Source organism: Oryx dammah, unplaced genomic scaffold (genome assembly GCF_014754425.2).
Source record: "Oryx dammah isolate SB20612 unplaced genomic scaffold, SCBI_Odam_1.1 HiC_scaffold_9, whole genome shotgun sequence".
Classification (NCBI taxonomy): Eukaryota; Metazoa; Chordata; class Mammalia; order Artiodactyla; family Bovidae; genus Oryx; species Oryx dammah.
Window position 1 is genome coordinate 52682080 of NW_024070193.1, and position 14206 is coordinate 52696285.

General features: G+C 42.0%; 1 protein-coding gene across 1 annotated transcript in view; it reads right to left on the reverse strand.

Moving 5' to 3' along the window:
* Positions 1-11547, reverse strand: part of FBXL2 (F-box and leucine rich repeat protein 2) — an 86903-nt gene extending 75356 nt beyond the window's left edge. Inside the window, exon 1 of the mRNA XM_040246308.1 lies at positions 11486-11547. Within this exon, the coding sequence (XP_040102242.1) occupies positions 11486-11488 (3 nt within the window). The 5' untranslated portion in view covers positions 11489-11547. The remainder of the gene's footprint in view (positions 1-11485) is intronic.
* Between the last annotated feature and the right edge of the window lie 2659 nt (positions 11548-14206).

Sequence of the window (14206 nt, forward strand, 5' to 3'; positions counted from 1 at the left end):
CCTTGAGAACCCCATGAACAGTAGGAAAAGGCAAAATGATAGGATACTCAAAGAGGAACTCCCCAGGTCAGTAGGTGTCCAATATGCTACTGGAGATCAGTGGAGAAATAACTCCAGAAAGAATGAAGGGATGGAGCCAAAGCAAAATCAATACCCAGGTGTGGATGTGACTGGTGATAGAAGCAAGATTCGATGCTGTAAAGAGCAATATTGCATAGGAACCTGGAATGTCAGGTCCATGAATCAAGGCAAATTGGAAGTGGTCAAACAGGAGATGGCAAGAGTGAACGTCGACATTCTAGGAATCAGCGAACTAAAATGGACCGGAATGGGTGAATTTAACTCAGATGACCATTACATCTACTACTGCGGGCAGGAATCCCTCAGAAGAAATGGAGTAGCCATCATGGTCAACAAAAGAGTCCAAAATGCAGTACTTGGATGCAATCTCAAAAACGACAGAATGATCTCTGTTCGTCTCCAAGGCAAACCATTCAATATCACAGTTATCCAAGTCTATGCCCCAACCAGTAATGCTGAAGAAACTGAAGTTGAATGGTTTTATGAAGACCTACAAGATCTTTTAGAACTAACACCCAAAAAAGAAAAAAAAAAAAAAAAAAAACATAATCAAGTGGGACTTATCCCAGGGATGTAAGGATTTTTCAATATCTGAAAAATCAGTGTAATATACCACATTAACAAGCTGAAGAATAAAAACTGTATGATTATTGCAATAATCACAGGAAAAGCTTTGGACGAAATTCAACATTAATATATGATCAAAATTCCCCAGAAAGTGGGCATAGAGGGAACATACATCAACATAATAAAGGCCACATAAGACAAATCCACAGTTAACATCATGCTCAATATTGAAAAGCTGAAAACATTTTAAGATCAGAAACAAAACACAGATGCCCACTCTCAATACTTTTATTCAACAAAGTATTGGAAGTCCTAGCCACAGCAATCAGACAAGAAAAAGAAATATATCCAAAACTGTAAGGAAGAAATAAAATTGTCACTGTCTGCAGATTACATGATACTATATGTAGAAAACCTGAAAGATACAACCAGAAAACAACTAAAGCTTATCAATGAATCTTGTAAATCTGCAGAATACAAACAAGATATAGAAATTTGTTGCATTTCTATGCACTAACAAACTATAAAAGAAGTTAAGGAAACAATCACCTTTACCATCGCATAAAAAAAAAAATTAGGTAACTACGAATAAACCTAAGGAGGTAAAAGAGCCGTACTTGGAAAGTCTATAAAAGACTATAAAAATATAAGAAGAAACTGAAGACAACACAAAGAGATGAAAAAATATATCATGTTTTATATAGGCAGAATTAGTACTGGTAAAGTGACCACACTATACAAGACAATCTGCAGACTGAATGCAATCCCTATCAAAATATATCAGGGGATTTTTCACACAACTGCAACAAATAATCTCAGAACTTGTATGGAAACATTAACACACAGATAGCCAAAACTATCTTGGGAAAGAACAGAACTGGGAGATTCAAGCTCCCTGACTTCTGACTATACTACAAAGCTATCAATACAATCATCAGAACAGTACAGCACTGGCAGAAAAACATACACACAGATCAATGGGACAGGAAAGAAACCCAGAAATAAACCCACACACATATGCGTCAATTAATCTACGACAAAGGAAGAATATACCATGGAAAAAAAGATAAGTCTCTTCAATAAATGGTGCTGAGAAAACTGAACAGCCACTTGCAAGAGAATGAAGGTGGACCCCTGTCCTACACCATGCACAAAAATTAACTTAGAATGGATGATACGCTTCAAATGTAAGATTTGAAAAAAACTCCTAGGAGAAAATAAAACTCCTAGAAATTAAAAAAAAAAAAAGACTGTAAGCTCCTTGACATAAGTTATGGAGATGATTTTGGACTTAACACCAAAAGAAAAGGCCATGAAAGTGAAAACTACATCAGACCACGTCAAACTAAAATGCTTCTGTGCAGCAAAGAAAACCACCAACAAACTAAAAATACAATCTATGAATGATTCTGCTAAACATATGTAATAAGAAGTTAATATTCAACAAGAAATCTAATGAAAAAATGGGCAGAAGATCTATACAGATATCTTTCCAAAGACATACATATGGCCAACAAGTATATGAAAAGGCCCTCAACATCATTAATCATCAGGGAACTACTGATACAAATCAAAATGAGATACCACCTCATACCTATCAGAATGGATATTATTAAAGAGACAACAAATAACAAGCAGTAAGAATGTGGAGGAAAGGGAACCCTCATGCACAGTTGGTGGGAATCTAAACTGATGCAGTCACTGTGGAAAACAGTATACAGTTTCCCAAAAAATTAAAAATAGGGCTAGCCTATGATCCAAGAATTCCAATTTTAGGTATTTTTCTGAAGAAAACAAAAACAATAATTTGAAGAGATAGGGGCTCCTGTGTTCACTGAAGCATTATTTACAAAAGTCAAGACATGTAAATAGGTTGCCTATTGATAAATGAATAGATAAGGAAAATATGATAGATATATACAATGGAATATTATTCAGATTCGGCCATTTAAAAAAAGGAAATTTTGACACTTGCAACAACACAGGATTTTGAGGGCACACTGCCAATTGAATGAAGAAGGAAATGGCAACCCACTCCAGTGTTCTTGCCTGGAGAATCCCAGGGACGGAGGAGCCTGGTGGGCTGCCGTCTATGGGGTTGCACAGAGTCAGACACGACTGAAGTGACTTAGCAGCAGCAGCACTATGCCAACTGAAACGTCACACAGTGAAAGACAAATACTTTGAAAGATAAATGATCTGACTTATATGTGTAATTTTTAAAAAATGAACTCATAGATAACAGATTTATGATTCCAGAGATGGGGAATGAGAAGGTGGACAAAATAGCCGAAGACAGTCAAAAGGCATAAACTTCCAGTTACAAAATGAATAAATCCTGGGCATGTAACATACAGCATGGTAACTATAGTTAACAATACTATTTGGCATATCTGAAAGTGCTAGGAGAGTAGATCTTAAAAATTCTCATCACAAGGCAAAAATTCTTCAACTATGTATGGTGACAGATGTTAACTAGACCTGTTACAGTGATCATTTTGCAAAATATACAAATTTCAGATCATTATGTTGTACAAATTTAATATGTTATTATGTCAATTATACCTGATTTTTTAAAGTACAGTCATTTACCTCCATAAAGAAAAGTTCCTCCTTCAATTAGGCTGCTTAGAGCGAAGGTAGCGGGCACTGAATCTTTTTAATTTCTGGTTGATCTGGGTCTCAATTTTGTTATAGCACTAGTTAGATTCAGTTCAAGATTGGCTTTAAATTTTTTTTAGGGTGCAATCAGAAATGCATCTTCAGGAGAAGTTGGTATCTGAGCACTGGTAAACTTCACAGATTCTCTCTGAGCTTTACAACCCAGGTGCTAGCTTTCTGAAAGCTGAGAGCACTGTCTGTTTTACACTCTGGCTATCAGCCCGGGAACTGGCTCTGCTGTGGCACCCTCTGCTGTCCATGCCTTATGCAGATCTCTCTGTCTGCCTCTGCCACCTCAAAGCCTGCTGCCTCCCTGATTGAAAACCTGGATAGCCACAGAGGGACATTTCTCAGCTCCCCTGCCGTGGCCCTGTCCGTGGTAACCCTGCCTTGCACTTGGGGAAAGCCCCTAGTGCCTCAGAGAGATTTCTGTTGATTCTCCTGCCCTGACCCTGGCCTTCAGCAGGCATCACCCACCTCAGGAAGGTCCTGCCCTCTCTTCCCTGGGCCCCGGCATCCAGCGCATGTCTATATCCATGTACTCAGGGAAGACCCAAGGGAAAGAGAGGTAGGTGCAGCGTGCTCTGTGGCTGGGGCTCCTCGGGATTCCAACGGTCACTCCAGCCCACAAGCAGTCAGCAAAAGTTGACTGATTTCTCCAAGAGCTGTCTGCAGCAGACTCTTCCTCCCCCTGCTGACCCCTCCACACAAGAAAATATCTATGTGTCTCCTTTTTTCTGGGAAGGGCACGTTACATCCTGAATTTTAATTCATGTACATTTCTTTGTGACCTCAGCTCTCTAGACCGTTTTTAGAGAACCCCAATCTTCTAGCTTCTCAACCTTTTCCCATCATTAGGGTAGAAACAGCAATGTCTAGTTTTTGCAACTTTCAACATCCTAACAGTGGAAATCTTTATTATCTGTTCTGATAGAAGACAGACTTGGAGCAGATAAATAACTTACCCAAGGTTTAGAACTAAAAAAAAAAAAAAAAGAAAAGAAAAAAAGAAAAACTACAATATAAACTTGTATCTCCTGACTCCAGGTCAAGGGTTCTTTGTACTGGAGAATCAGTAGTAAAGGCTATTTAACTCTGTGGCAGGCAATCGATCTCTCGGCATTTCTAGTTTGTACAATGAAAGGATTGTACTAAAAAAACTCAAAAAGTCTTTTCCAAATCTAATACTTCAAGATTCAATTCAGTTTGCGTTTTAAAAATACCCCACTGTTTCTGAAAACGTAACTGTGTCTCCTAGATGTCTTTCACTTTAGATGTTTAATAAGGATCACGAATTTATCAAGCCCAAAACCAACTCCTTTCTTCATCCCTTGCTAAATTTACTCCTCCCATAGCCTTCATCTCAGCAAATGACAACGTGTTACTATTGCTCAGACTCAAATCACTGAACCATTCTTCACTTGCTTTTCTATTGCACAGCCAACCCCACGGATGACTGAACCAAACAATGCATTCTCTGGTTTCCTTTGTCCCTGCCCCTTCTCCCCTCACTCCTGCCTCGCGCACAGTTCCTACCTAGCAGACCGAATGGTCCTCTCATGAAATGCAGTCATACTCTGCCATTCTTCCGAAACTCTGTCAAGCACCTCCTCTCCCCTCAAATGGCAGGCAAACGCCTTTAAATGGCTGGTTCGTCTTACGCAATCTGGTCTCCCTGACTAACTTGGCTTTCCCTCTTGCCAACACTCCAGGTTTTCCTTGCTGCTCCTCCAATACCCCAGGCCGTGCCTCGGGACCTTTGCATCTGTGTTCCCTCCTGAAATGGTCTTTCTCCGAGGCATTCACCGGACACATCCTCTGCTCAAATGTCTCCTGATCAGAGACACCTTCCCTTCCACCGACAGAAAGGCTAAGTTCCGGGACTTCCCTGGCGGTCCAGTGGCTAGGACTCCCAGCTCCTAATGCAGGGGGCCCGGAGGTGATCCCTGGTCAGGGAACCAGATCTCACAGGCTACAAATAGGAGTTAGCTTGTCCCAACTACAGATCCTGCATGCTGCAACTAAGACCCAGCACGGCCAAATAAGTTTTTTTAAAAAAGCAGGTCTTCCCTCCTCTCATCCACTCATCCATCCTCAAAACTTCCTCTTATTCAGCTTTTTCTCCAAAGCCCTTCTCACCACCTTATCTCTACGCTTATTATCTGTCCTCCCGTCAGTTCAGTTCAGTTCAGTCGCTCAGTCGTGTCCGACTCTTTGCGACCCCATGAATCGCAGCACGCCAGGCCTCCCTGTCCATCACCAACTCCCGGAGTTCACTCAGACTCACGTCCATCGAGTCAGTGATGCCATCCAGCCATCTCATCCTCTGTCGTCCCCTTCTCCTCCTGCCCCCAATCCCTCCCAGCATCAGAGTCTTTTCCAATGAGTCAACTCTTCACATGAGGTGGCCAAAGTACTGGAGCTTCAGCTTTAGCATTGTTCCTTCCAAAGGAATCCCAGGGCTGATCTCCTTCAGAATGGACTGGTTGGATCTCCCTGCAGTCCAAGGGACTCTCAAGAGTCTTCTCCAACACCACAGTTCAAAAGCATCAATTCTTCGGCGCTCAGCCTTCTTCACAGTCCAACTCTCACATCCTTACATGACCACAGGAAAAACCATAGCCTTGACTAGATGGACCTTAGTCGGCAAAGTAATGTCTCTGCTTTTGAATATGCTATCTAGGTTGGTCATAACTTTTCTTCCAAGGAGTAAGGGTCTTTTAATTTCATGGCTGCAGTCACCATCTGCAGTGATTTTGGAGCCCAAAAAAATAAGTCTGGCATGTCTCTACTGTTCCCCCATCTATTTCCCATGAAGTGATGGGACCGGATGCCATGATCTTCGTTTTCTGAATGTTGAGCTTTAAGCCAACTTTTTCTCTCTCCTCTTTCACTTTCATCAAGAGGCTTTTTAGTTCCTCTTCACTTTCTGCCATAAGGGTGATGTCATCTGCTTATCTGAGGTGATTGATATTTCTCCAGGCAATCTTGATTCCAGCTTGTGTTTCTTCCAGCCCAGCGTTTCTCATGATGTACTCTGCATAGAAGTTAAATAAGCAGGGGGAAAATATACAGCCTTGACGTACTCCTTTTCCTATTTGGAACCAGTCTGTTGTTCCATGTCCAGTTGTTGCTTCCTGACCTGCACACAGATTTCTCAGGAGGCAGGTCAGGTGGCCTGGTATTCCCATCTCTTTCAGAATTTTCCTCCCACCACTGGAATGTAAACTCCACGAGGCCAGAGCCTTTTCTGTTCCATTCACGGTTGTATACTCACTGCCTAGAACAGACTGGCACATACTAAGATACACAAATATTTGTTGGACAGAAAACCATGGGACAGAAAATTTAATGGAAAGACACAATTACAGGGGCAGCACTGAGAACCGGAAAAGCTGCATACCAGGTACCAGGCACAATCTTTAGTTTGGGAAGAAGCCACGGTGCAGTGCTTAAAATGCCATACTTTAGAGACAGATTGTTTGAGTTCAAATCCTGGCTGTCACTCACCAACTATGTGACCTTGGGCAAACTGTCTAAACAATTAGGCCTATTAAGTGAGTACAATGATGTCAATCTCACAGGGATGTTAGAAGGGTTAAGTGAGATAAATGTGAAGTGATCAGCCTAAAAATGAACACAGTGGAAGGGCTCTATGAAAGGGAGTTATTGGTACGATTACTAAAAATTATGTACCCCCTTACCCTAGTGCAGCCAAAAAGGAGACCAGCTTTGCCCAGAGTAGGAAAATTAATAAGAGAGAAACTTGTCATGATCTAGTAACAAAGATCTCATTATATAAGCTCTCTTAACTATAGCATGTGATGGCAAAGAGACCAAAAGTGTTGGTAAAATAAAATATACTTTATTCTGCTTCTCAACACCTCTGAGAAGTCTTAACCACAAGCAAATACAGAAAGACCAACATTGGGAGAACTCCAAATGAAATCAATTAAAATGGGAAAATTCTATGATACAATGCTGTTTTATACTTCCAAAAAATAAATCGGCCTTACAAGCTACAGAGGAATGCAATTAACAAAAGCCTGATAACAACAGGTAATCCAACATATATTTTGATCCATACGAATTAAAGTTTAAAGCTTTTTGATGTTTTTTAAAAACAATTTTAGAATATACAACTAAAATAAATGAAAACTATGCTGGGAGATTGAAGGTAGGAGGAGAAGAGGATGACAGAGGATGAGATGGTTGGATGACATCACGAACTCGATGGACATGAGCCTGAGCAAGCTCCGGGAATTGGTGATGGACAGGGAAAGCCTCGCATGCTGCAGTCCATGGGGTTGCAAAGAGTTGGACACGACCGCGTGACTGAACTGAATGGATTACTAGGAAAAAAAACCTCAGAAAACAAAATTTTACTTTTAAAAATAGTCTCATCTTTCAAGACTCATGGTTTTATGTTAAAAGCTAGTCTTATAACAATGTTTTCTTAGGTCAGTCTCCCAAGGCAATAGAAATAAAAACACAAGTAAACAAATGAGACCTAATCAAATTCAACAAGCTTTTGCACAGCAAAGGAACCATAAGCCAAATGAAAAGACAGCCTATGGAACAAGAGAAAATATTTGCAAATGCTGCAACCAACAAGGGCTTAATCACCCAAACACACAAACAGCTGATACAGCTCAACAACAAAAACACAAACAACCCAACTGAAAACTGGGCAAAAGACCTTAACAGACATTTCTCCAAAGAAGACAGACAAATGGCCAATAGACACATGAAAAGATGCTCAATATTGTTAATTATAAATGCAAACCAAAAAATACAACAAGGTATCAACTCATACAGGTCAGAATGGCCATCATCAAAACATCTACAAATAACAAATGGTGGAGAAGGTGTGGAGAAAAGGAAACCCTCCTACACTGTTGGAGAAAATGTAAGTTGATGCAGCCACTATGGAAAACAATATGGATTTCTCCTCAGAAAACCAAAAAGAGAATTACCATATAATCCAAAAATCCCACTTCCTGGGCATATACCCGGATAAAACTGTAATTCAAAAGATATATGCTCCACTATGCTCACAGCGGCATTCTTTACAGTAGCCAAGACCCAGAGACACCCCAACATCCATTTACAAGTTAATGGATAAAGAAGGTATGGTACATATATACAATGGACTACTACCCAGTCATAGCAAAGAATGAAATAATGCCACTTCAGCAACATGGACGGAAGAGAAAAACTTGTGGATGCCACCAGGACGGGGCTGAGGGAGGGCTGGGGTTAGCAGATGTATGCTTACATACACAGAATGGATAAACAGCAAGGTCCTACAGTATAGCATCGGCAACTATATCCAGTCTCCTGGAATCAACCATAACGAAAAAGAATATTTAAAAAAAGAATGTATGTGTGTGTATAAATGAGTCACACTGCTGTACAGCAGAGACTGGCACAACATTGTCAATCAATTACACTTCAATTAAAATTGTAAAAAAAGGAAAAAAAAGGCGGTCTTTGTGATTCACAGAAAGCAGGTGCCAATTCCTGAACACAAACTGAAATGGCAGGAGAAACTTTAAATGCTATTACAGCCATGAGTATGAACCCTAATCCAGTAATCTGTCATCATTGATTCCTCTTCATTTCCTCTGTGTGAAAGAGAAGAAAAGGCAGAGCAGAGAAGGCTAGGCATGCCTACTCTGTTCAACAGTGTGCAGCCGAGTGCCAAGATCAAAAGACAAATACTCATAAGTGTGCAACACATTAAAATCCAAATAAGGGAAAAAACTCATCTCCTAACAGAAAAATAGCATATATGTGGAGGGAACATATAACAAGACACCATACATTATAGCATAATCCAACATTTACATAAGCAGGCTCTGAGACAAGAGGCCTGGTTTTGAAATCTGACTGGGTGCGCCTCATTTCCTCATCTCTAAAATGTGTAAACGGTATTTTCCGCGTAAGGTTGTTGTGATGGTTACTTAAGACACATGGGGTGCTTATAAAAATGTCTCACGCATAAAATGTACACAATAAATGTCAGCTGTCATTTATCATTCAAAGGCAATAAAAACAAGTGGCTTAACTGAATTCTTTTTTTTTTTTTGCTCGGCATGTGGATCGTAGGGCTTTCCTGGTGGCTTAGCAGGAAAGAATCCACCTGCCAATGCCAGAGAAATGGGTTGAATCCCTGTGTCGGGAAGATCTCCTGGAGAAGGAAATGGCAACCCACTCTAGTATTCTTGCCTGGAGAATCCCAAGGATAGAGGGGCGTGGTGGGCTACAGTTCATGGGGTCAAAACTGAGCAACGAAACAACTTCTTACTTCCTCGACCAGAGATCAAACCCACATCTCCTGCATTGGAAGCCATGGAGTCTTAATCACCAGACTGCCAGGGAAGCCCCTGAAGAAAAATTCACGTGCAACGCCATAAATATCAAATGCTAAAGCTGTATGTTTAGATTTAAGCATTTAAGGAAGGGTATGTTAATATCTGGAATACATTTGGGGGATTATAGAAGCAGCCTCCTTATCCTCCCTCTACACTAACCACTCACTCCCCTTCTACCCTGGAGCCTAGGCATCAGGTTACCACTCACTTAAATTCCTCCCATGAATTAAATTCTTAATGCTTAAAGATAAAAACCAAAGCATTTCTAAGTTTGACAAAGCAACCAGTAGTACACAAGTACAAGATGCTTTCAGAGTACATAAAACTCTAAAATTTACAACAGTGACTCAAGGTGTGGGTCAGGATGGAACAGGTGAACGAAAAAGAAGAAAAGGAAAATGGACAACTGGAGAAAGCTGTGAAACTGAAACTCCTTAATGTTCTTTCCCCTTGCTAGAATTGTAAGAGCTTTTCTCACAGATTACATGTAAAAAGTAAGATGCCGCAACATTTACAACACTTAGCTTTTTATAAATTCATTTCCTGAAACTCTTCTGGCTCCATTAATTTTCACTTAAAGCAACTCAGAATTTAAAACAAACATGCAGGGACTAAAGAAGGCATTGCTGTTATTTGTGGGTGATGGGTATTCTTTTCCCTGCTTTCAAAAGGTCACACAGCTGGCAGTCGTTCTTCTGGGGTCAATGAGATATACATCATCCACGTTCTCTTAGTAGCATAGTTACTAAGACAAGACAGAGACAGCCAAGATTCTAAAGGGCAGCGTCTCTCTCCAGAAGCCTTACCGGCACTTGGGGAGCACCGGGCACTCTCAGTTTAGTACCTCTTCCACTAACCTCTGCAGGTAAGCAGCAAATCTAGGTAACACTACTAACAGTTACAAAAACTGTTTTTCAGAACTAAGCGTTTTCCTATCACCCACCCCCACACCCTCTCGCAAATACACCAAAGGTGTGTCTCCAAGCAGAAAATCCAGCTCTGCTCTTCTTTCACACCCTTTGGAGGCTTCTGGAGAATTCACACCTTCGATTGGCAATTCCCTAAATCTTGCCTATTCAAGCCAATACCTAAGCCGAATCTTCGGGTTAGGTCTTAAACGAGCTTAATGGGGTCCAGGTGGGATGCCCATTCAGTCTCAAGTTTATTGAATAAAGGTAATAATTTAAAGGGTTTACCACGCACTAATTAGGAATTAGATCCCCGAGTGAGGGTGCTGCACTCAGAAAAAAAACACCTTAATGCCCCATTTTTAAAAAAGCAGTGAGGAATCTCCAAAATTACAAATTCAAATTTCCTCATGCTATAGAAACCTGTCAGAATGATTAATTTCAAAGAGATACCTATTTGTACATAATTGCATAGAAATGGGACAGGAAGCACGCCGACTGAAATAGTGTTAATAGGACTATACATGCTAAATGATATTCATACATATCCTTTTTTTCCCCCTAACCACACCCTCTCTGAGTGGCTTATCAGGCTCGCTAGGGCGAAACAGCATTACGCTGTCCGGCGGCCGGCCGGGTCTGGGTCCCCGCAGTGACCCCGGCACTCTCGGCAGGACGCCGCTCCCGGGCAGCGGGCGGGCGTTCCGCCTGCCCCAGGGTTCCCCCTCCCGGGGGCCCGCCCAGCCCTGCCCTGCCCGGCAGCCCCGCAGGCCGCGGCCCGGCCTTTCGGCGACCCCGGCGCCGCCCGCCCAGACCAGCAGGCGGCCGCGCGGAGACACAGCTCGGGCGGGGAAGGGCCTGGTGGCCGGGCTGCGAGGGCCCTAAACTCACCATGGCCGAAGAGCCGCGAGCGCGCCCACAGCCCAGAGTCACAAGGCGCCGGCAACGCCCGTTGTCCTGGTGACGACAGCTGGGCGCCCCGCCCCGTCCCCTAGGTGGGCTCGGAGGCGGCCATTGGCTGCCGGTGAGCACGTGACGTTAAGGGGCGGGGCCTTTGGACAACCCCTTCGTGCCCCCAAGCCTCGGTCTTGGGCGGGCGGCCTCACTGCCTTTGCTCCTTTGCGTATGGTACCTCAACACCCTGATCACCTTGATATCCCTCATCTTACAGATAAACCAGCCTCAGACTGCTGGGAAAGACTTATAAATTTATCCTATTTAAGTAACACATTAACACATTATTATTGGAGACACCTTAAACAATAACGAATTAAGAATAAAACCACGCCAAATCCCAACACCTGATGTAACCATTGTTTTTTCTAGTCTATCTGCTTCCAAGCCTATCTGCATTCCAACAAAATATATATTATAATATGCTGTATTCTTGGAAATGGAAGCAAGCCCCATGCACTTTTATAATCTACTTTTTTCAATAAAAAATTATCCTTGCATGCTATTTCATGTCATAACATTTGTGGTACATTAATTTACTAAATCATTCTGCAACTTGTTGGATGCTTTTAATATGGTTGAAGGGAACTTTACTACGCCATTAAGTCTATGAGGAGACATACTCTACAGCTGATTTGACATCTCCCCTTGAATGTCTAATAGACATCCTACACTTAATACAGTCCCAGTAAGACTTTTGATCCAAGTTTCTTACTTTCCCTAAAGAAATGGACAACTATAGTCATCAACAATCAAAACCAAAAAGCCCTATGAAGGAGAAGAGAATCTGTAGAGACGGAAAGTAGATAACTAGTTGTTTACAGCTGGGGGAGCAGTGCTGGAGGTAAAAGATAATAACTGAAGGGGACCAGATTTCTTTTTGTACCATTATATCTACTATTGTGAGCAAGAATCACTTCGAAGAAATGGAGTAGCCATCATAGTGAAATAATCCAAAACGCAGTACTTGGATGCATTCTCAAAAACAATAGAATGATTTGTTTGTTTCCAAGGCAAACCCCGGACACGAATGAGCAACTGAACTGAACTGAACTGAAGGCAAACCATTCAATATCACAGTAATCCAAGTCTTTGCACCAACCAGTAATGCTGAAGAAGCCAAAGCTGAACAGTTCTATGCAGATCTACAGGACATTCTAGAACTAACACCCAAAAAAAATGTCCTTTTCATTATAGGGGATTGGAACGCAAATGTAGAAAATCAAGAAATACCTGCGGTAACAGGCAATTAGGCCTTTTCCAGTGGACCACATTCTGTCAGACCTCTCCACCATGACCTGCCCGTCTTGGGTGGCCCCACAGGGCATGGCTTAGTTTCATTGAGTTAGACAAGGCTGTGGTCCTAGTGTGATTAGATTGACTAGTTTTCTGTGATTATGGTTTCAGTGTGTCTGCCCTCTGATGCCCTCTTGCAACACCTACCATCTGACTTGGGTTTCTCCTACCTTGGACATGGGGTATCTCTTCACGGCTGCTCCAGCAAAGCGCAGCCGCTGCTCCTTACCTTGGATGAGGAGTATCTCCTCACTGCCGCCCCTCCTGACCTTGAACGTGGAGTAGCTCCTCTCAGCCCTCTTGTGCCCGCACAGCCACCGCTCCTTGGAATGGCAAACCACTTCAGTATTCTTGCCTTGAGAACCCCATGAACAGTATGAAAAGGCAAAATGATAGGATACTCAAAGAGGAACTCCCCAGGTTGGTAGGTGTCCAATATGCTACTGAAGATCAGTGGAGAAATAACTCCAGAAAGAATGAAGGGATGGAGCCAAAGCAAAAACAATTCCCAGTTGTGGACGTGACTGCTGATAGCAGCAAGATCCGATGCTGTAAGAGCAATATTGCATAGGAACCTGGAATGTTAGGTCCATAAATCAAGGCAAATTGGAAGTGGTCAAACAGGAGATGACAAGAGTGAATGTCAACATTCTAGGAATCAGTGAACTAAAATGGACTGGAGTGGGTGAATTTAACTCAGATGACCATTATATCTACTACTGTGGGCAGGAATCCCCTAGAAGAAATGGAGTAGGCATCATGGTCAACAAAAGAGTCCGAAATGCAGTACTTGGATGCAATCTCAAAAACGACAGAATGATCTCTGTTCATTTCCAAGGCAAACCATTCAATATCACAGTAATCCAAGTCTATGCCCCAGCGAGTAATGCTGAAGAAGCTGAAGTTGAACAGTTCTATGAAGACCTACAAGACGTTCTAGAACTAACACCCAAAAAAGATGTCCTTTTCATTATAAGGGACTGGAATGAAAAGGTAGGAAGTCAAGAAACACCTGGGGTAACAGGCAAATTTGGCCTTGGAATACAGAATGAAGCAGGGCAAAGGCTAATAGAGTTTTGCCAAGAGAACGCACTGGTCATAGCAAACACCCTCTTCCAACAACACAAGAGAAGACTCTACACATGGACATCACCAGATGGTCAACACTGAAATCAGATTGATTATATTCTTTGCAGCCAAAGATGGAGAAGCTCTATACAGTCAACAAAAACAAGACCAGGAGCTGACTGTGGCTCAGATCATGAACTCCTTATTACCAAATTCAGACTGAAATTGAAGAAAGTGGAGAAAACCACTAGACCATTCAGGTATGACCTAAATCAAATCCCTTATGATTATATA